At 41.0% G+C, this 20,556-nt stretch overlaps 2 protein-coding genes and 1 pseudogene across 2 annotated transcripts; all 3 read left to right on the top strand.

The window, feature by feature from the left end:
* Positions 1–2,942: 2,942 nt before the first annotated feature.
* LOC119807085 lies at positions 2,943–3,413 on the top strand (annotated as a pseudogene).
* A 2,103-nt stretch (positions 3,414–5,516) lies between these two features.
* LOC119806054 (prorelaxin 1-like) lies at positions 5,517–8,492 on the top strand. Its single transcript, XM_042054465.1, is given in 3 exon segments — positions 5,517–5,718; positions 8,220–8,416; positions 8,418–8,492. Coding segments are annotated over 3 exon segments (474 nt in total).
* A 2,133-nt stretch (positions 8,493–10,625) lies between these two features.
* On the top strand, positions 10,626–19,195 carry Insl6 (insulin like 6). The gene is given in 8 exon segments (XM_042054464.1): positions 10,626–10,779; positions 13,441–13,507; positions 15,353–15,618; positions 18,811–18,861; positions 18,864–18,998; positions 19,001–19,035; positions 19,037–19,084; positions 19,086–19,195. Coding segments are annotated over 8 exon segments (825 nt in total). The 3' UTR covers positions 19,155–19,195.
* Positions 19,196–20,556: the final 1,361 nt, after the last annotated feature.

Below are 20,556 nucleotides of genomic sequence, written 5' to 3'. Positions count from 1 at the left end.
GGCTGGACAAAGAGAGGCTGGATTCAACGAGTGCATGCTATCCACATGGACCTGAAATGTCACACAGAGACACGTTAATACATAACATTAACGTGTTATCAAAAGGAAAAGGAAAAAAATTATTTCTTTGAAAAAACTAATAAGATATAGCCTGAGTGGATTAAAGATGAAGATCCAAATGATCTTAGAAATAAATAACTCAGTAAGTCACCCAATCTAACACTATGCTGCCCACAGGAAATTCTCTTCACCACTACAGACACACTGTGTAGACAGAAAAGAGACATTCCACGCTAATGAAAACCAGTAGGCAGGGCCTGGAGAGATGGCTCAGGCAGTTAAGAGCACTAGCTGCTCTTCCAAAGGACCCAGGTTTCAATTCCCAGCACCCCACATGGAAGCTCACAACTGTCTGTAGTTCCCATTCCAGGGGATCCAATATCCTCATACAGAGTATATATAGGCAAAAGACAGTACACATTAAATAGATAGATAGATAGATAGATAGATAGATAGATCTTTAACAAAACAGTCGCAGAGAGGAATACCTATACTTACATCAAATAAAATACATTTGAATAAAACTATAAAAGAGAGACAAGAACGAGATCAATTCAACAAGAAGACATAACAATTATAGAGTAAATTCACCCATACTAAAGAATGTAATCATAAAACACTAAAGGGGGAGATAATCTCCAATACAATAAGAATGGGGACTTCAGCTTCCTTCTTTCAACACGGAACAGACATCTAGATAAAAAGAAACACCCCGACATTAACACACGAGGGGAGATACTAATGGAAACTCTCAACCCCGCAGCTCTGCCACATACACACTCATTTCATTCAGCACGAGGAGCATTCTCTACATAAGGCAAAACAAATAACAGATTTTAAAAGAATCAAAATCATATTAGTACTTTTTCTGTCATAATAAAATAAAACTGGAAATCAAGATAAAAGAAACTAGCTGGGCAGTGGTGGTGCACACTTTAATCCGGCACTTAGAGGACAGAGCCGTTGGATCTCTGTGAGTTCCTTGTAATGACAGCCCGGTCTACAGAGAGAGTTCCAGGACAAGCCAGGGCAGTTGCACAGAGAACCTGTCTGGAAAAATAACAACAACAACAAAAGAGTAAAAGAAACTTCAGAAATTATATAATATATGAATATATGTAGAAGACTACAAATGATACTGAGTAAACACTAAGTCATTGAAGAAGTAATGAAGAAAATTAAAATTGTTTTTAATCCATGTCTATATACTCCTAGTACAAAAAATAATAAAAAATTATACTATGTTATATTGGCCATATTGCATCTCTCTTTTCTTGTACATCCTTAAACATGCAATGGAAAACATAAACTTTTAGCCTAAAATAAGAAAAGTTTTAAAACTTATGAAGATAGAATCAAATGTTATGGATTAAAAAATAATAGCAAGAAATGCTTCAGAAGAAGAATAAGATTTCAAAAAAAAAAACACAGCTTAAGTGTGCATTTCAAAGTCCAGGAAAAGCAACAGGACAGGTCCAAATCCAAAATAACAATGACCACAAGAATAAATAGAGAATAAAATATAGCTGAAAACATAAATGAAATGAAGAGCTGGGTTTTGAGTAGACAAAAATCAAGAAATTTTAGTTAGAACAACTGAGAGAGAATAAAGGAGATGCAATTAATTAAAATTACAAACAAAGAGGGGTGCAATAAAACCAGTATGTGAGGAACACGAAGGATCCCTAGGGACTGGTGAGCACCAATGCACCAACAAACTGAAAACCTCAGAACATGGCTTCAGGGCAGCTGCCATCATGGTCCCTGGGAGCCTCTTCTTTCAGACGCCAGCAGCAATGCCACCCGTTCTCATGTAGCAGAGACAAGGGCATACTTTATGCTGGATTAAAGAATCAAGTTCATTGTGTATGTCTTTAAAAAAAAAAACAAAATGTCTTGGTACTTTATGAAAACAAAGCTTGCGGTGGTCATAATTCAGGGTCCGTGTACAGCAATGGCACTAATGTTCAACAGGTCGACCCACCAGACACATGATTCCCTGTTGGGTGTCCCTTCCCCCTTGGCAAAGCTGTGGGTTACGGACTGTAATGGACGGGTTGTTTTCTGCTCTTAGCTTTCTCAAGCGCCCCTGCTGTGCCTCCCCGATAAGAACAGCTGTCCTTTCCACAGTTCTTTGGTGGTGTGTTTTACACTTATTGGGCACACATATAGCTGCGGATGATTAGGAAGATGATTTTTGCTGTATAATTTTGATGAATAGAACGAAGACTAGGGTATTTTACATCCCTCAGACTGACACAGGATTCTCAGTCACAAAGACAACCTTTTACATGGACAGCTAACTTTTGACTACAGAACAAATTCTACGTAGGTTTGTTGTCCCTGGAGACAAATATCTGGTTGGCCTTAGGGACAAACATACGAAGTCATCGTCCCAGATGTTATTTTGCTGATCGAAGGTCATAGCTTGAAGGAATTTAGTAACTATAATGTCACTTTCAGCACGTACTCCTGCTCCTCAAGGTTCAGCCAATTGCTTAGTGTCTGGGGACCCTCATCAGCTGAAACCTACGTGCTGGACCAGGCATTATTCATGACAGCCCCAGCCTAAGAGAAACTATGTGATGTATCTTGTATTAAGAGAATGGGTCAGGTCCTGAAAATGTAACTCATAATTTTCCAGCGTTTGGCTGGAAATGAAAGAACTGAGAGGAAGAACTGGGTAGAGCTGTGAGAAGGGACTGCAGAGACCTAATTAGGAAGCTGTAAATGACTCTGTAGCTGTGTGGGGACAGAGAGATTCTCAGAGAGCATTTTAAAGATGAAGTAAAAGAGAAAAGTACCATCAGGAAAGCATGTGCTTGTTCCTTTTTTCTTAGGTTAAGAGCAACCCTCAGATAAGAATTTTTCCTAAGGTCAAGATGGCGCCCAAAGCGAAGAAGGAAGCTCCTGCCCCTCCCAAAGCGGAAGCTAAAGCGAAGGCCTTGAAAGCCAAGAAGGCAGTGCTGAAAGGCATCCACGGCCACAAAAAGAAGAAGATTCGCACATCGCCCACCTTTCGGTGGCCCAAGACCCTGCGGCTATGAAGGCAGCCTAAATACCCCCGGAAGAGCGCGCCCAGGAGGAACAAGCTTGACCACTGTGCCATCATCAAATTCCCCCTGACCACCGAGTCAGCCATGAAGAAGATAGAAGACAACAACACACTTGTGTTCATTGTGGACGTCAAGGCCAACAACCACCAGATCAAACAGGCTGTGAAGAAACTCTACGACATCGATGTGGCCAAAGTCAACACCCTCATAAGACCCGACGGAGAGAAGAAGGCGTATGTCCGGTTGGCTCCTGATTATGATGCTCTGGATGTTGCCAACAAAATTGGAATCATCTAAACTGAGCCCAGCCGGCTAATTCTAAATATACACCTTTTCAACATAAAAAAAAAAAAAATTTCCTAAGCCCTCACTACTCTGAGGTTTTCTCTTACTATGCTGGAGCAGACTGGGAGCTGACCTCCCGTGGGCTGTGTGACTTGATGCTATATAAAAATAAAACTTGCTGTGGGGGTTGGAATAATGCTGTCAGCAGCTTAGTTTTCTGTTACCAGTATTTTCATATGCTAAACATTCCTACACATGTCTAATGAAAAAGATATTTTGAGTTTTCTGATTAAACCAAAACATACACATGGCTTTGAAAACATTAGCAGTCTGGCTATATGTCCCCAAATTCTCTTTTGTAACTAAAAAACTATATGTAAAGAGAGTGTGGCTATCATTATTATTATTATTATTATTATTATTATTATTAGCATTGAAGCGGTTTTAATTAAAAAATCCTCTAGTTTGCTTAATTTCCAGGTTCATTTTTTTTAAAAAGCACATCACAGGTTTTTGGATCTTTAGTCTGATTAGACCTCCAGACTGAATTACCACAAACTGAGGTAGTTTGGTCTTTTGATTATATGTCTGCTACTAAATATTAGAGCTACATCACTGAGGATAATGTAAAAAATCTGAAAAGGCCTTATATGCTATGTACAATATCTAATAAATCAATCTCATTTAAAATTTTAAAATAAAAGAAAAAATGATGAATTTCTAGATACAGATAATTTACCAAAATTGAACCATGAGGACATAGAAAGCCAGAATAGAACAGTATAAGTAATGAGACTGAGCAACCAAGAAGTCTCCCAACAAAGGACAGCCTGACCTTAGCTGGCTCTGCAGCAAAATCTTACCAAATTCTTAAAGAAGTATCACTTATTCTCAAACTATTCTAAAGAGTCAAAATTCATCCTGCCAGGGAAGCATCACCCCGTACCAAAAGGAGACAAAGATACGATGAACAAAGCTATAAACCTATGTCATTGATAAATACAGACACAAAAACACTCAACAAAATAGTAAAACATCAAAAAAATGTTTCATGAACCATGGTGGCTGCATCCTAAAAATAGATGTATGGATGGTTTCCCATTTGCAAATCAATAACTGTAATATAATCATGTAAATTAATTACAAAAATCATAAAAATAGAAGTAGGAGAAACATTGGATAAAATCCAGCATTGCTTCATGATTTAAAACAAATGATAGAAAGTTCATATCTAACATAAGAGTATATGATAAGCCACAGCCTGCATCATATTGGCAGAGAAGCTAAAAGCATTTCATCTGATATTTAAAACAAGAGAAGGGCCATGTTCTTGTTCAAGATAGTCCCGAAGAGTTTAGGATGAACGATAACTCAATAAAGAACGCAGAAAACAATTACAAGGGGAGGAAGTCAAATGGTGCAGATTACATGATTCTATACAGAGAAAAAATGTACTCCATTATGACTAGCAGAATCTCCACTCTAGAGTCTAAAACCAACGTACAAAACTCAGCAGCATTTTAAAACATCAAGAAGGAATTTGCCGAAAAGAAATCACAAAAGCAGCCCCGTTCACATCAGCAAAACAAAACAAAAAACAAGTTTCAATGTTTTCTACCAGGTTTCGGGTGAAAAAATCGTCCGCTTAGTCCGTTCCTGTTATAGTTTCTCCGGACTGACAGGCTGTCTGGGGTTGGACAACTACAACTCTTACTGGGGTTGGAAGGTAGGGGCACATGTTCGTGCTGGCAAGCCTTTGTTTGTAAGGAGGTGGTCTCCATATGAGCAGGGGCCATGGTTCATTCTGGAACCAAGGAAAAGTCTCGAATCCAGAGTAATTTCGGAATGCAGAATGGTTTGAGGGCAAAGAGCAGAGAGGAAAAGTGCAGTGAGAGGGATAAGGACAGAAGGTGACGCAGAGAAGGAAGGTCAGCAAGGTGATCAAGATCAATCCCAGAAGGCCTTGCCTCGGGTGGGTGGAAAGAGGGTGGAGCTGGAACCATCTACCTAGGCGCTAAGAGCGCCCAAGGGACATAAAAGCCGGCTCCAGCACTAGGAAAGCTGCAGAGCCTAGTCCCGCCAAGGCTGAGCTTTCCAGAAGCTGCCCAGACCATGATGTCCAGCAAGTTCTTGCTCCCGCTCCTGGGGTTCTGGCTGCTGTTAAACCAGCCTTGCAGGGCACGGGTCTCGGAAGAGTGGCTGAACGAAGTCATTAAGGTGTGTGACCGTACATATGTCCGAACCGTAATCGAAATCTGTGGGACCTCACTGATAGTGGACCGGAAGGAGCCAGCTCGGCGACAAAGGTCAATAACAGGTGAGCATCCTTGAAACTCTCCCCAGCTTTCCGGTGCTGTGCTTCCCACCGGCTGCCCTAGTGGGAAAGACCCAGCCCTCTATGGCTTATGATTCTCCAGCCTCAGGTTTGGTCTTTGTAACTTGCTTGGATTAAAGAATTTCAATGAGAACCCATCAGAGGGAGGTAGGCATGCAAGCAGCCGCCAGCAGCTTCATGCTAGAGTAGTGCTTGATCCTAGGGGAGCCCAAATCTGGGCTGTGGATTATGCCTGCGAGAACTCCTGCTCCCCGCTTTAGGCATATCAGCCAGCCAGCCTTGACCTGCATCCTTTCGAATTAGGTCTTGCAGTTCAATCTAAAGGGTAGGGGAGTGCAAGAGAAACCCTAGAGGAAAGTGAAGGGGACCAGCAAGAAGGGAGGCTAGCCTTCAGACTACCGTGGCCGAACACTCTTTGGTGCTATATAAAACTTCAGTGATTAAAAAGCATGTACCTGTATGAATTCAGTTAGATTAAAATGTAATATTTGAGTCTAGTACCTACAAACTAAAAATATGGATTTCAAAATAACCTAAAAATTATTTAAATAAAGAATTTCAAGGCACAAAAACCTGTAAATTAACTCTGACCCAAACTATAACTGGCCTTTGCTCACTAGTTCTAAGTTCATAGAAAGTTATCATCAGCTTTGCTTGGCCACCAAGAAAGCTCTATCTGGACAAAGTTTTAGAGCAAAGAGGGACCAATAAGGTACGTTAAAGTTCAAGAGTCTTACTTCAGAAAAGAGCTAAAACTTCTGATATATATATATATATTCGCCCAGAATGTCACCTGCATGGCCGACTTAGAGCTAGCAGGGAGCAGTGAGAAGGTAAAGTAGCCACAGTGCTATTGCTTTCCCTCTGCCAAATTCCAGCTGCTGAAGTATATTGTTGGCTCAGGGAATGGCAGGACTCACAGGAAGGAGCTTTGTCCTAGCGCACCCCTGTATAGGTGAAGGGCTTGGCTTTCTCTGAAGGGTAAGCGTCCATGGCTACCCAGGCATCTCCCTTCCACGCTTACTGTGTCTTTTGGATTCCTGGGTTTTCCTATTCCTGGTAAGCTGAAGAAGAACAGCAGCCAGACTGAGTCATTGTTCTAAACTTTGAACATAACCAACATTTCCAGTTTCTTTGTTTGCTAAAACTCTTAATTTGTGCATTTGGAATAGGTAAAAGTCGGAAGGGTTTGTGTTACTGTAAGGGATCTTTGTTTGTTTGTTTGTTGTGTTTTGTGTGGGTTTTTTTTTTGGCAGAAAATGTTTTCTTTTTAAACTCCTAACTGGCATTGCCACATGGAACAGTCAGGGCATGCTGAACTATAGATAGGTATAAAGAAGGCAGGGGCCAGGTGGGTCTAGCAGCATTTCCTACTGGGCAAACCGCACATTTAACACTTTGGCACATGTACTGTGGGAGACACTAATCTCTTTGAGAAGCACATGGCGTTCTTTTAAGCAAGCAGTTCCCAACCTGTGGGTTGAGACCCCTTTGGGGGGTGGGGGGCCACATATCAGATAGCCTGCATATTAGATATTTGCATTACGATTTACAACAGTAGAAAATTACAGTTATGAAGTAGCAATGAAAATAATTTTACGGTTGGGGTCACCACAAGATGGGGAAGTGTGTTAAAGTGTCACAGTGTTACGAAGGTGGAGAGAACCATTGTTTTAAGCTGTTTCTCTCTTGAATATACAATACCATTGACTTGGAGCAAAACATCTGGAGGAAAAGATTACAATAAATGTTTAGAGACATCCATCCTCCTGGTCAGAGCTGAAACTGTTGGAAACTCTGTCTTTTAAAAGCTATCCTGAAGCATACCTCATACTATGGGACACTTAAGCTCTTAAAATTATGAAAATATTTTTCAAGGATTCCTTTCATGGCTCAAAAGCAATGAAGAAATTACTCAGGCTAGAAAACATGCATATTAGTGGGGTTTTGTTTTGAGACAGGGTCTCTCTACCTAGTCCTGGCTGCCTGACACTCACTCTGTAGACCCCACAGAGCCTCTGCTCTGTCCCCCAAAGGCTGGGATTAAAGGCGTGTGCCACCACGCCTCGCCTAGCAATGTGAACACTAATGTTTCAATGGCCAACACGATTTCAGAAAAGTAAGCATTCTATGTCAAAGGGTGAAAAACTACTGTGATAAAAAGCAAGGCAGGTGTGATGAAGAAAGATATTGGAAGGCCATGCGTAAAGAGAACCCTGGTAAGAATCATAGCACTCTGACCTGTCCAGCAAGCAAAACCATTTAGATATTCCGTACTTGCTGATTCTGTTTCAGTGTTTAATATATCCTGGCAAAAATAGTTTGTTGCTATTCAAGTGTCTTAGTTCACGAATGCTCTTTGACAGAATATCTTTCTCCCCCACCCACTTTCTTTTAAACATCACAGAAAACTGTGCCATCCATCAACAAAGATGCGGCGCCTTCGGATACGATGCTTAAAGACCCTCACAAATTGGTCACAGGAGCTCAAGGTACAATGCACTGCGGGGCGCGTCTGCCCTTACCAGAGCTGCAGCAGCATGCCACCACCACTGAACAATTCAGCTGGCAGCCTGGAAGGCTTGAGAAAGGTTCCAATAAGACACAAGGTGAAGCAGAAGCCAGCGGTCCTCCAGAAACCAACGCCTTTGCCCTTGGATACTCTGCACGGAGGAAGAGGGCAGTCCCGTGTATGGCTGAGTTATCAATGTTGCCACTTTGGTTGTCCCAGAAGAGCTATCGCTCAGTACTGCTGATGGGAACCAGATGTGTGCATCCTTGCACCTGCTTGATGCCTCTTTTGTTCCCTTCGATTATAAGAATCTGAGAAATTGTTATTTACATTTGGGATTTCCATTTGAATGAAAGAAATGTTTTTTCCATTATTGTTGTTCTGTTAATAATACTTCTAATGCAAAACTCATTTTGCCTTTTTAACAATCTTATTGCTTTTGAAGGCTATGAAATCTTACCCACTTAAGCACATATAAGAGCTAACCTCAATATAAATGCCCTCGTAGGAAGTCCTGGGCCCTCCTCTGGCCTCTGCAGGCACCACAATACAAGTGGCTTTGCACAGACAATACACGCAGGCAGGACACTCATATATATAAAATTAAAAAGTTAATAAGATAAATAAATTTAAATATCATTAATTTAATATAATTTAATAAATTCATTCAGCTGGCTAATGATAAATCGCAGTTAAAATGTCTTTTCACCACAACAGATACTCATTATGTCTAATTTAGGAGGCACTAGATAATAAATACGAATAAAAGGTGACTATATCACTGATAAGCTTTTAAGAAAAGATTTTAAACTCTAAGCAGCATAGTAATAAACTAAAATGATGACAGAAGTTAGGGAACAGTACAAAAGAACTCATAAATCTCATTTACTCACTTATTCATTGATTTACCAAATACTATAAACTTACTGTCACTTAATTCATTATTTTGTTGATAGCATCATTCTTTGTATTTATTACACTAAGGGTTAGTTAAGAACCTACTGTATTCTGGACACGTTCAAGGCAAGGAAGGTATCAGGTAACAAATCAGATGAAGATTCTTAACTGCCTGGAGGACCACATTCTGTTCAGATGGAGTAAACAAAGACGTTCCATTTACCGCATGTCGGCTTATAAGGGGTGTGCATGGGAAAATACAAAGCCAAGCAATAGGGTTGTCCACTACTGCTATGATTGAAACACCACGTCCAAGGCAACTTGGGGAGAAAAGGGTTTATGGTTGATTTCTGTTTCCATCTCACTCTTCATCACTGAAGGACAGTCGGGACAAAGCTTGTTGTCTTAAGTTTCTGTCCCTGCCCCGTTTCCGCAGCCAGTTAGTCCCAAGTAAACACACCGAGGCCTACATTAATTGTAAACTGATTGGCCTATTCGCTCAGGCTTCTTATTAACTCTTTTGACTTATATTACCCCATAATTCTTGTCTGTGGTAGCCACATGGCTTGGTATCTTTTTCAGTGAGGCAATCACAGCTTGCTTGCTCTGTGTCTGACTTCCTCTCTGTCTGGGTGACAACTGCAGACTGCAATTTTCCTCTTCCCAGAATTCTCATTGTCCTGCCTCTACTTCCTGCCTAGTCATCCCACCTATACTTCCTGCCTGGCTACTGGCCAATCAGCATTTATTAAAAATAATACAAGTGACAGGATAAAAGACCATTGTCCCACAGCAAAAGCTCAAACAAGGCAGGAACCTGGAGGCAGGAGCTGATGCAGAGGCCGTGGAGGAGTGCTGCTTACTGGCTTGCTCCTCATGACTTGATCAGCCTGCTTTCTTAGAACCCATGACTACAAGCTCAGAAGCAGCACTACCCACAGTGGGTGGGGCTCTCCCCATCAATCACTAATTAAGAAAATGCCCAACAGGCTTGCCCACAGCCCAATCATATGGAGGCATTTCCTCAACTGAAGGCTTCTCTAGCTTGTGGTTGTGTTGACATTAAACTAGCCAGAACTGGTATAGCACAGAATCGCATAGATAAGATTGTCTGACACATAAAGTTTGAGTCCTTTATGTCTCCATCTATATATGCTTGGTATGTTCTTCTCTTACAGCATTTCCCTGAAAGAGTTTCTGACTAGAACATTGTGGCTTAGTACAGTTGGGATATTGGTTGTTTTCAAGAAAAGTGCTGAGATTGTCCTAATCTGTATTATATAATCCTTTAATAACTCCACATTTCATTGAAAATGAAAGAAGGCAGTTATTAATGCAGAGACTCACAAATGGGCCAAAGTATGGGAGACTAAGTGACTATTGAGTGGTTAGCCCTAAACTGGACATCTATAGCAACCCCATGAAAGCCCATGAAATGTTGGGAGGATGTGAAGTGGTAATACATGTAAAGTGTTAGAGAATGTGGAAGCAGGCTCTGAAATGCTGTCTTCTGGACACGGACTGCACAAAAATTGGGGCCTTCAGCATCCATCATGGATCAGGAAATGGGTGGAGTGCTTTGAGATTTTATCCCTCCCTGAGAAGGGTCAGTTTCTTCTGTGGTGTAGTTGATGGTAAGTTTGCCCATGCTATAGGAAGTAACTTAACCCACGCTCATTCAAGCCACTCAGTGAGTCAAAAGAAGAGACTGATTCAACATATGCAAATTTATGTGTAATTCAACACATAAATGACCTTCAGGAACAGAAACCACAAGACCATCTCAGTTGACATTAAAAAAAACCAGGGCTTCTACAAGTTCAGCATTCCTTTCATTGTTGGAGAAGGCTGCTAGTTTTGTTTCCCGGCTGCCCAGAACCGAAATAACCACACAGAAACCATATTAATGAAATCACTGCTTGGCCCATTAGCTCTAGCTTCTTATGGGCTAACTCTTACAAATTAATTTACCCCATTTCTATAACTTGTGTATTGCCACAAGGCTGTGGCTTACCCAGGAAAAGTTCCCGTGTCTGTCTCCAGCAGGGCTACATGGCTTCTCCCTGACTCACCTTTCTTCCAGCATTTGGTTTAGTTTTCCCTACCTACCTCTGTTCCCCTATAGCTCTGCTATAGGCCCAAAGCAGTTCCATTATTAACCCATGGTATTCACAGCATACAGAGGGAAATCCCACATCATTTCATGATAAAAATCCTGCAGATACTAGGAATAAAATGAACATGTCTCAACCTAACACATCTATAAGACAATATACACTAAATGAGAAAAAACTGAAAGCATTTACTCAAAAATATGAAAACAAAACAAGGTCATTCCTTTTGACTGACTATAATGCTTAAATTCTTAGGAGCAACAAGAAAAAGAAATACAAGAGATACACATATGAATGCATGAAGTCAAAGTATCCTACTTGCTGCTGGCAATCATCTTATACTAAGAGATACTAAAGACAGTCTAATTTCTCCATCAGTTTCCAAGATAGTTTTGTTAGACACAGCAATCTTGGTCAGCAGTTATTTAATTTCAGTCTTGAAATGTATCCTCCATGCTTTCCTTCTTAAGATTCTTGCTTATAAGAGAGCTGATGTTTACTGTTTCTATCTTTGTGTGATGATGGTGTTAGTTTTGATTGTCATGCCTTTAATATTGTTTTTCACTTCCTGTTTTTGATACCTTGACTATAATATGCCACGGAGGGGTTCTTTTCTAGTTCTGTGCACTTGGGGTTCAAATGCCTCATGTTTGGATGTCTTTTTCTCTAGATTTGGGGGAATTAATGCTACAATTATGTTGACTATATTCTCTGTGCCCTCTAGTGTTTCTCTGCGGACCCGTCTTCCATTCTTGGATTCTGTGGTTTGGTCTCTTGATTGTGTCCCTGAGTTGCTGGATGCTGTGGTCATGCTTTTTAAATCTCCTTGTGTTTTGAATGTTACTGCATCTCATCAGCCTTCACTACCTTCTCTCATTTTCTTCCTTCTGCCTGGTTGAAGTTTATTAGTCAAATTTTTCTCTTTTTTTTGTTTGTTTCGTTTTGATATTTGACTCATTAATGTTTTCATTTACAATATTCCTTTTTCTTTCAAAATTTCAATTCTTTGCTGAATTTTCTTCCAATTTTGTTGTTTTTTAAATCTATATGGATGATGTTCGCCTCTGTGTGCTGATTTTCCTTTCTAGATTCTGGATTGATGTCATGCTACTTGTTCATAGTCTCTTTCAGACCACTGGTCATTTTATCAGAAACATTTGAAGTTCTTCACCTGGCATTTGACTTATTTCAGGATAGGTCTTTGGGTTCAGAAGTTGCCTTGCTTTTCCATGTTTCTTGAATTCTGTGTTGCAATCTGTACATCTGTTTGTTTGATTACCACTTCTGGATTTAGTGGTCAATATCCTATTAAGCAGCCTACTCTGAGGGCTCAATCTCCAGCACCACTTGGCAAGAAAAACTAAATGCTGTATCAGCAATGACACCCAAACCATACGAGATATGCAAATATATTTGTACAATATCACTAATATATCACCAATGATCACTAAAACTGAAAACTTCTATAGAATGTATTATGAATATATAAGCATCCTTACATTATTATGAAGTAAAAATTATTTAGGGTAAGTGTAAAAATACTAAACCGATGAGTAGATAACAGCATAAGATGCTGTCAGAAAACTCCAGGAACTGATTAATATCTCAACAGGGTAACAGGACAGAATCACACATGAGAATCAGCAGCCTTAATACAGATCAGCAATGAATTCGCTGAGGGAGGGAGTTCTTATTCCCTGAACTTCTGGATACCTAACACTAGTTAGAACTAAACCAAATGAAGGAGATGAAATTTTCTACAGTGAAAACGTTAAGACACTGAATAAATTGGAAAAGATAATAGAACTAGATTGCCCTCCCATGCTCAAGAAGAGGCAGAGTTAATCTGCAAAAAATGACTATTACCAGCAAAAGATGTCTACAGATTCAGTACCACACTCATCAAAATCCCGCTGCCATTCTTGGCAGCACTGGAAAAGATAACCCCAGAATTCCCATGGAAGCACAGAAGACCCTGAATAGCTGAAGAAATGCTTACCAGGAAGAGCAGAGCTGGAAGTATTACAGTACCTTATCAGAGAGACGCGCACTTGTTCATTGAGGCACCACTCAAGATAGCTAGGGAGTGGGACCAGCCCAGGTGCCCTTCAGCTGATGATTGCCCAGTGATAACGTGCTGGCCCGGGGCCCAGTGGTTAAGAGCACTTGCTGCTTTTCCAGGGGACCTGGGTTTGGTTCCCATCCCCCACGTCAGGAAGTTCATAACCACTTGTACCTCCAGCTCTAGGTGATCTGACACTACTTTTGACCTCAGCACCCACACACATATTTAAATATAAAAACTACATTAAAAAAATATGGTAAATATGCACAATGGAATTTTTATAGGTTCATAAAGAAAAAATGAAGTTATTACCTTTGTAGGAAAATGGATGCAATTGTAAATCATGTTAAATAAAGTATGTTTGACTCAGATAGACAAATACTTTACATATTTAGAATAATGTTCTAGAATAGTTAATTGCACAGGATACTAATAAATAAGCCTGAGATTAATTTTATAATATTAGAACTTATTCACTCAAAATTCTTCATTTAAATAATAAAGTTTTCAGCTAAAGAAATCTATTTAAAGTTGGGCAGTGGTGGCTCACGCCTTTAATCCCAGCACTCGGGATTCAGAGGCAGGCGGATCTCTGTGAGTTCGAGGCCAGCCTGGTCTACAAGAGCTAGCTTCAGGAGAGGCTCCAAAGCTCCAAAGCTACAGAGAAACCCTGTCTCAAAAAACAAAAGCAACAACAAAAAAGAAATCTATTAATCTATTTAGCTCTTATACTGGTCATGATAATGTGTAGCAGTTAAGAACGTATTCCTTCCTGGGCAGTGAGATACCCTAGCAGGTTAAACCATTTGTCACCAAGCTGGAGAAAGTGACATCAGTTCCTGAGACCCACATGGTGCATGGAGAGAACTGGTTCCAACCCCCATGCACACACATTGTGGCACCCTCCCCCCACAGTAAATAAGTATAATAAAACAATAAAAAAGATTTATTGTAAGTAGAATGTGTTCATACAAATAAACTAAGGCAAATTTTTACCAGGAGCAGAATACTAAATGACGTTTTCACTTACACATGGAATCTAGATTTAAAACTACATATTTGTGCATGTATATATGTATATGCTTGTGTTTGTAGGATATGAAACTACAAAGGGGACCCCAAGAGAGATGAGTGCTTAAGGAAACTAGAGGAAATTAAGTAATAAGATCCATGTTTAAAAAAAAAGTGAAAGGGAGAATTACTAAAGAAAGAAACCGAACCGGTGGGGGTATGGTCGAGTACAATAAGGGCACGGAATAAACGAAAGCAAATGTAATGCCATCGATGTGAGAAGATACCATGATTAGGCCCATTATTTCGCATGCTAACCTTAAAAAAATTAATGCTTTTTAAAAGGTCTATTTATTTTATTTGATGTGTATGTGTGTTTGCCTGCATGTCTGTATATGCACCGCGTGTATGCCTGGTACTGATGGAGGTCAGAACTGGAGTGACAGACTGTTGTGAGATGCCATGTGGGTGCTACAAAGGAACCCATTTCCTCTGCAAGAGCAGCAAATGCTCCTAAGTGCAGAGCCATCTCTCTAGCTCCAGCAATGATTTCTTAAAGTAAAAAATATAATGAAGGAGATGAGAGGATGTCTTCCGAAGGGAAAAGAGATCTCATTACCCACTCGGCAAACAGGAGTTCACATTCCAGGTGTAGTTTGCAGCATCTCCATTAGAACATTTTTGGTTACTCGGGGTCTATGTTTCTCATATTTTAATGGCAGTCTCTTGGCCAGGAAGAAAAAGAAAATGAGTAAAAGCCAGGGAATGGAGGACATTCCTTTCTGATTTCTGGGCGGAAAAGATCCTGTTTTCTCAATTCCCTGCAAGCCGGAAGTCCAAGCAGGCCTAGAACACCACACACCTAACCTCAGTGTTCTGGAAAAGATAGCCAGGGCTTGCGTGAGAGGGGCGTGGCGAGGGGCGTGGCGTGGTGGGGAGGAGGCGGGGTCCGGCGGGGCGGGGGCGACCGGCCGTTGCAGCGCCTGGCTCTGCGGCGGAGCCCAGGGAATGAAGCAGCTGTTGCTGTTCCCGGCGTGTGTTGTGGCTTGGACTCCTACTGGCTGCTTTCTCCCAGGAGCAAGAGGGCAAACCTAGGAAGCTGTGCGGCAGGCACCTGCTGATAGAAATTACAAAACTGTGTGGCCAAACCGACTGGAGCCAGTTCGAGATGGACGACCAAACTCCTCTGACCCATCTCGCTCACCACTCCTTACAGACTGACGTCAAAACCTTCAGCCCTGACCAAATCCCTTCTTCAGCCTGGGGAAGATTCACAAGCCCAGGTAAAACTCTGAAGGGAGGGTGTGCGTTTGCTCGTCAGTGAGCATTTCTTAGACTCTACTTTGCTCTGCCCGTGAGTTTCTGCAGGAGATAGAAATCTGTGCCTAGAATACGTGTAAAGACAATTTTAAAAACATACAATCTAATATGAATATCTAGAAGAAATAATGTGGCCAGAGTAGGCCTTATTAAAAAGATAACATTTGACAAAAAAGGTTGCAGTGATTTGAACGTGTGTGCAAATTCCATGTGTTAGAAGCTAAATCCCCCAGCCGCAGTGTTGGGAGGTGAAGTCCAGTGAAAGGGAACTAAATACCTTTGAAGTGGATTCGGGCCATCATCACAGACGTGGATTATCCTGAATGAATCTGTTGCAAAATCAACTTCGTCCTCCTGTCGCCTCTTGTTCCCACGTTCTTGTCTTGCATCTCCACTAGGGGATGATGTTACAGGAAGGTCCTTGGGCACTGTGCCATCTACAAATCATGAATTAAGTTCAGTTTTTTTCATTGGAAATTAGCCACCGCCAGGCATCGCGTCGTGACAGTAGAAAATGGATCCAGGGGCGAGGGTGTTTGTTTAGAGGAAACAGCAGGGAAAGACGGCTCTATCTTAATTCTACTGGGAACAGCAAGGAGGTCTGGGTGGCCTGTACAGGAAGCGAAAGAATCAGCGAAGGTCAGTAGGGTTCATTCCAAATGGCTGATAGTGGAAAGAACGCAAAACCAAAGAGCAATTCGTGTGGAATGGAAACCAATAAAGGACACAGGGAAGGACCAGAGTGGGCAAGAGCAGATGAGCCGAATCCTGGTGGCTGATTCATCTATGCAGAGAGGTGGGAAGGGAGATTATATGGGGAAGGATGTTAAGAAATGAGCTCAAAGTGGTGAAAATTCTGTTGATTGCAACAGTTGCTGGCTGACCGTGAATTAGCGTTGACACATTTTGTGACTTTGACCTGCCCTTACCTTTCTGTTTTTTTGGGTTTTTTTTTTTGTTTTTTTTTGTTTTTTTTTTTTTTTTTTTTCGAGACAGGGTTTCTCTGTAGCTTTGGAGCCTGTCCTGGAACTAGCTCTTGTAGACCAGGCCTTTCTGATATAAGCTTTTCTCCTATGTTGTAAACTCGTATTTTTAGGATTTAACTCAATGTAATTTCATAGTTTCTTTTTTAAAACTTCTGTTTGTAAGAGGAAATTTGCTTCATACGAACCTAAAAAACAAACAACAACAACAAAAACAAAAACCCTCAGTCTTCTTAACCTGGCTTGGAATTAGGGATTATTAATTGCGCTTCCTTAAATGACCATGGAACTGTTGGGTAAATTACTGTATTTTAGGGAATAGGGGGCCTCCACCTCAAAGGACCATCTGTGTGTGTCTTCTAGGGGGTGACTGGTTATGCTCTGACTTTCTTTGTCCTTAAAGGACTTAGGTTTTGTGTTGTCTCTCTGTAGGTTTAGTTGCTCATAGGAATCTATTTCATCTTGATTCCAAATGTCTAATGACCGTTTCTCCGGAATCTTGCTTCTCCCCATCCTTTTCCTTCTCTTCTCACTGTAATCTGCTCCCTTGGATCTTTGTTTTCTTGTTTAGTGTAGTTAGAATTCTGTTTTATTAATCACAATAGCAGCCGAAAGGGGTAGTGCCCTAGCTTCAGGGACAAAGTGTCCCTGGCAAAACCTCACAATAAAAGAAGAAGGGAAATGAAAACCCAGCAATGAATTCAGAAGGCCCAGCTCCTTGCACCTCTATCCCCTCCTTTTCCCTTTCTTCCTCCTCCTCGTCCCCCTCTCTCTCTTTTTGCTCATTTGTACTATGTCCTTTATCCTATGACGAGCCTCATAAAATCTTTTCAGTCTTGAATCGCACTAACTCTTCTTTTTCTTATTACTTACTTCTAATTTTAAAATGCAGGAATCTGACTGGGCCGATTAATTTTCCCATATGCCATGAATCATCACCCACCATGTTAGGTTTCTTTCTTTGAGCTTACAATGGAGTTGCGTAATGCATTGCATGGCTCACGAAGCTGGATCTGAGGTTAAGGCCTTGGAAAAAAATGTCCTCTTAGGAAGAACTGAATATGGCCACTGTGAACATCCACAAAGCCTCTGCATAATTATATTCAGGAGTTATTTTAGTTTCTATCATCCAGATCCAATGTCGATTGAGTTTACAGAAACAATCTGATAATAAATCTGTACATCTCAGCTTTCTCCACATTTTCCTATTTGCTTCTACTGCTTAGTTATAAACCTATACATAAAAGACAGTCTGACTGGGAATTAACAAAGGCAACCAAGAACAAATAAGAATGAACATGAGATTTAATGGGTATTTCTCTAAAAACGACACAGAGAAGCCCATGCCGAAGATGTTCAGAAATACCAGTGTTGTGGGGATGCCATAGAAGCACCACCACAGAACCTAAATGTTCCACTCCTAGGTTTTATTCCCAAAAGGACTGAAAACATGAACACATAAAAATGTGGGCATGAATATCCATGGCAGTGTTATTCATAATAGCTAAAACCTGAAGACAACCAGAATATCCAGGACCCAATAGATGGATGGGTGGAATGTAATATGGGAAAGCCACACAATGGGGAGTTATTTCGCCATGACAGGAACAAAGGAGGAGCATGTATAACATCCTGGATAAACATGGGGAATATTACGATAATTGATAATTGAAAGACAGACAAAAATGACCACACAGCAGAAGCTACCCTTGTGTGAAATGTACAGAATAGAGAAATTCATGGAAAAGAGAACAGACGAAGGTCGGCCCCGCGCTAGAGGGAGAGCGCATGGGAGGAACTGTTGGTGGGGGCTGCTGGCTTGTTTGCTTGTTTGTTACTGTGTTTGAGAGGTGAAAGAAATGTTCCCAGGTGAGCTAGCGCTGATGGTTGCACAAGCTTGTAGATCTGCTAGGAACCACGGGTTTCACTGTTGTGAAATGCTGAATTCTACACCACGTGAGTGGTATTGTAATAAAAAAATATCACAAAATAGTCAAAGGTTGCTCAGTCTTCTCCTATTTTAGTAAAGTTGTGTTGCCTCTGGACAACTGTACTTTCTGAACTTCATTTCAAATGATTTTTTAATAATTAGCTGATTTTAGTATTCTAATGTAAAGTCACATCTAATAGAAGATTTGAATAAATAGAATTTTTTTCCTTCTCTCTCAACAGTCCCCATATCTGCCTCTCAGGAGAAAGCAATAAACACTTGGGACCCCAGGTCCCACCTGACTATCAGTTTTGAAAAGACAGAAGAGTTCTCATCCCCGTGATTGTCCATCCCAATGTTGAGCGTGTGAAACTTCAGGAGAAAAAGAACAAACAAATCAATGCCTTCAGCAGTTTATTTTGGGGGATCCATCCCCGAGGAAACGCAGAGGTTTCTCAGATAAATGCCTGTCTTAAAGGGTGCACAAAAGAAGAGCTGGCCGTCGCATGTCTCCCGTTATGTTGATTTTTAAAACTTAATGATAACACAAGCATCACTGGTGACTGAGATGTACGAGCCATCGTAGAAACCATGCTAGCTTAATAAATACTTTCTGTGTCTAATTTACCACTTATTAGTTCTTGAAGTATGCTTGTAGGCTATGCCTCTGTGAACTGAACGGGAGAACACTCATGAGCACCTGACAGTGTCTCGTGGTGGTGCCAGGCATCTAGGTATTTAGTGGCTCCTTTTTGTCATACATATTTTTTAATTAATTAATTTATTTATTTATTTATTTATTTATTTATTATGTATACAATATTCTGTCTGTGTGTATGTCTGCAGCCCAGAAGAGGGCACCAGACCTCATTACAGATGGCTGTGAGCCACCATGTGGTTGCTGGGAATTAAACTCAGGACCTCTGGAAGAGCAGGCAATGCTCTTAACCACTGAGCCATCTCTCCAGCCCCTGTCATATGTATTTTAAAGGTGATGTTACTATAAGTGCCACAGTTCATGTAGACATTTAGAAATTACCTATTTGGTTTGGTGCACTTTGTGGTTGAAACTTTCTTAAGCTGCATTCTAAGTGGAATATGGGCAACATTATTCACATTCTTTCTACATAATTATACATTATCACACGGTCCATAACTACTAAGCTCATTTCCGGAAGCCAGTTTTGTCACAGCAACTTTAAAGCCGCTGATGACTCCTGCAATAGGCGGAGGCACATTTTAGGTCCTGAGTTTATTTTCATGCCCCTTTCCCTGCTGAGCCATTTTCCCAGCCCCGTGGATGAAATAATTTTTAATAATATAAAGGGGGGGGGGCTTGAACAAATCATTAATCTGAGGTTCCAGAGTAGAAATTTTCTTACCCACTCATTGATGGGTACAGCGTCAGCCAAGCTGTCTCTAGATTTCTTCCCAATTGTGCCGTATAATTATAACTTCTGCTCAAGTGGACGTTTCTATTCCTTTTTGGCTGCATTATGTCTTGGAACAAAACTTCTTCTCCACGCAAACATCTATTTCCTGTGCATTTGTAAACTGTTTTTCCTGCTGTTTTCGAAGTCTAGTCTGCAGTTAGTTACTTTGTAAAACGGAGAGAACTACCAAATCTGGACAGGAATTTACGTCTATAGTCAGGCTTGAGTAGGTCCGCAAGGCTTTAGATTTAGAAAATTACCTTTCGATTTGGACAAAAACCAGATTCGTTAAGGAAATGGAACCCTAACATCAGACCTAGGCATTCCAGTAGGGAGGGGACAGAGAGTGGCCCCCACCCTACAGTAGGTACAGTGGCCTCTACCCCTAGCAAAACTTTCAGCCAAAGAGTAAAGAAAATGGGCTTCACCAGACTGCAGAGGTTCACAGGCTGGGCATGGTTTAAAGTTAAAGAAGAGAGGTGCATGGTTCACCAAGGGAGCAGGTGCTGGAGAAGGACCCTGCACCTGCCGGCCTGCTCACTGGCCCCTGGGTGG

Source organism: Arvicola amphibius, chromosome 1, assembly GCF_903992535.2.
Source record: "Arvicola amphibius chromosome 1, mArvAmp1.2, whole genome shotgun sequence".
Taxonomy (NCBI): Eukaryota; Metazoa; Chordata; class Mammalia; order Rodentia; family Cricetidae; genus Arvicola; species Arvicola amphibius.
Note: the sequence above shows the minus strand (reverse complement) of the source record. Positions and strands in the feature narration are given on the sequence as shown.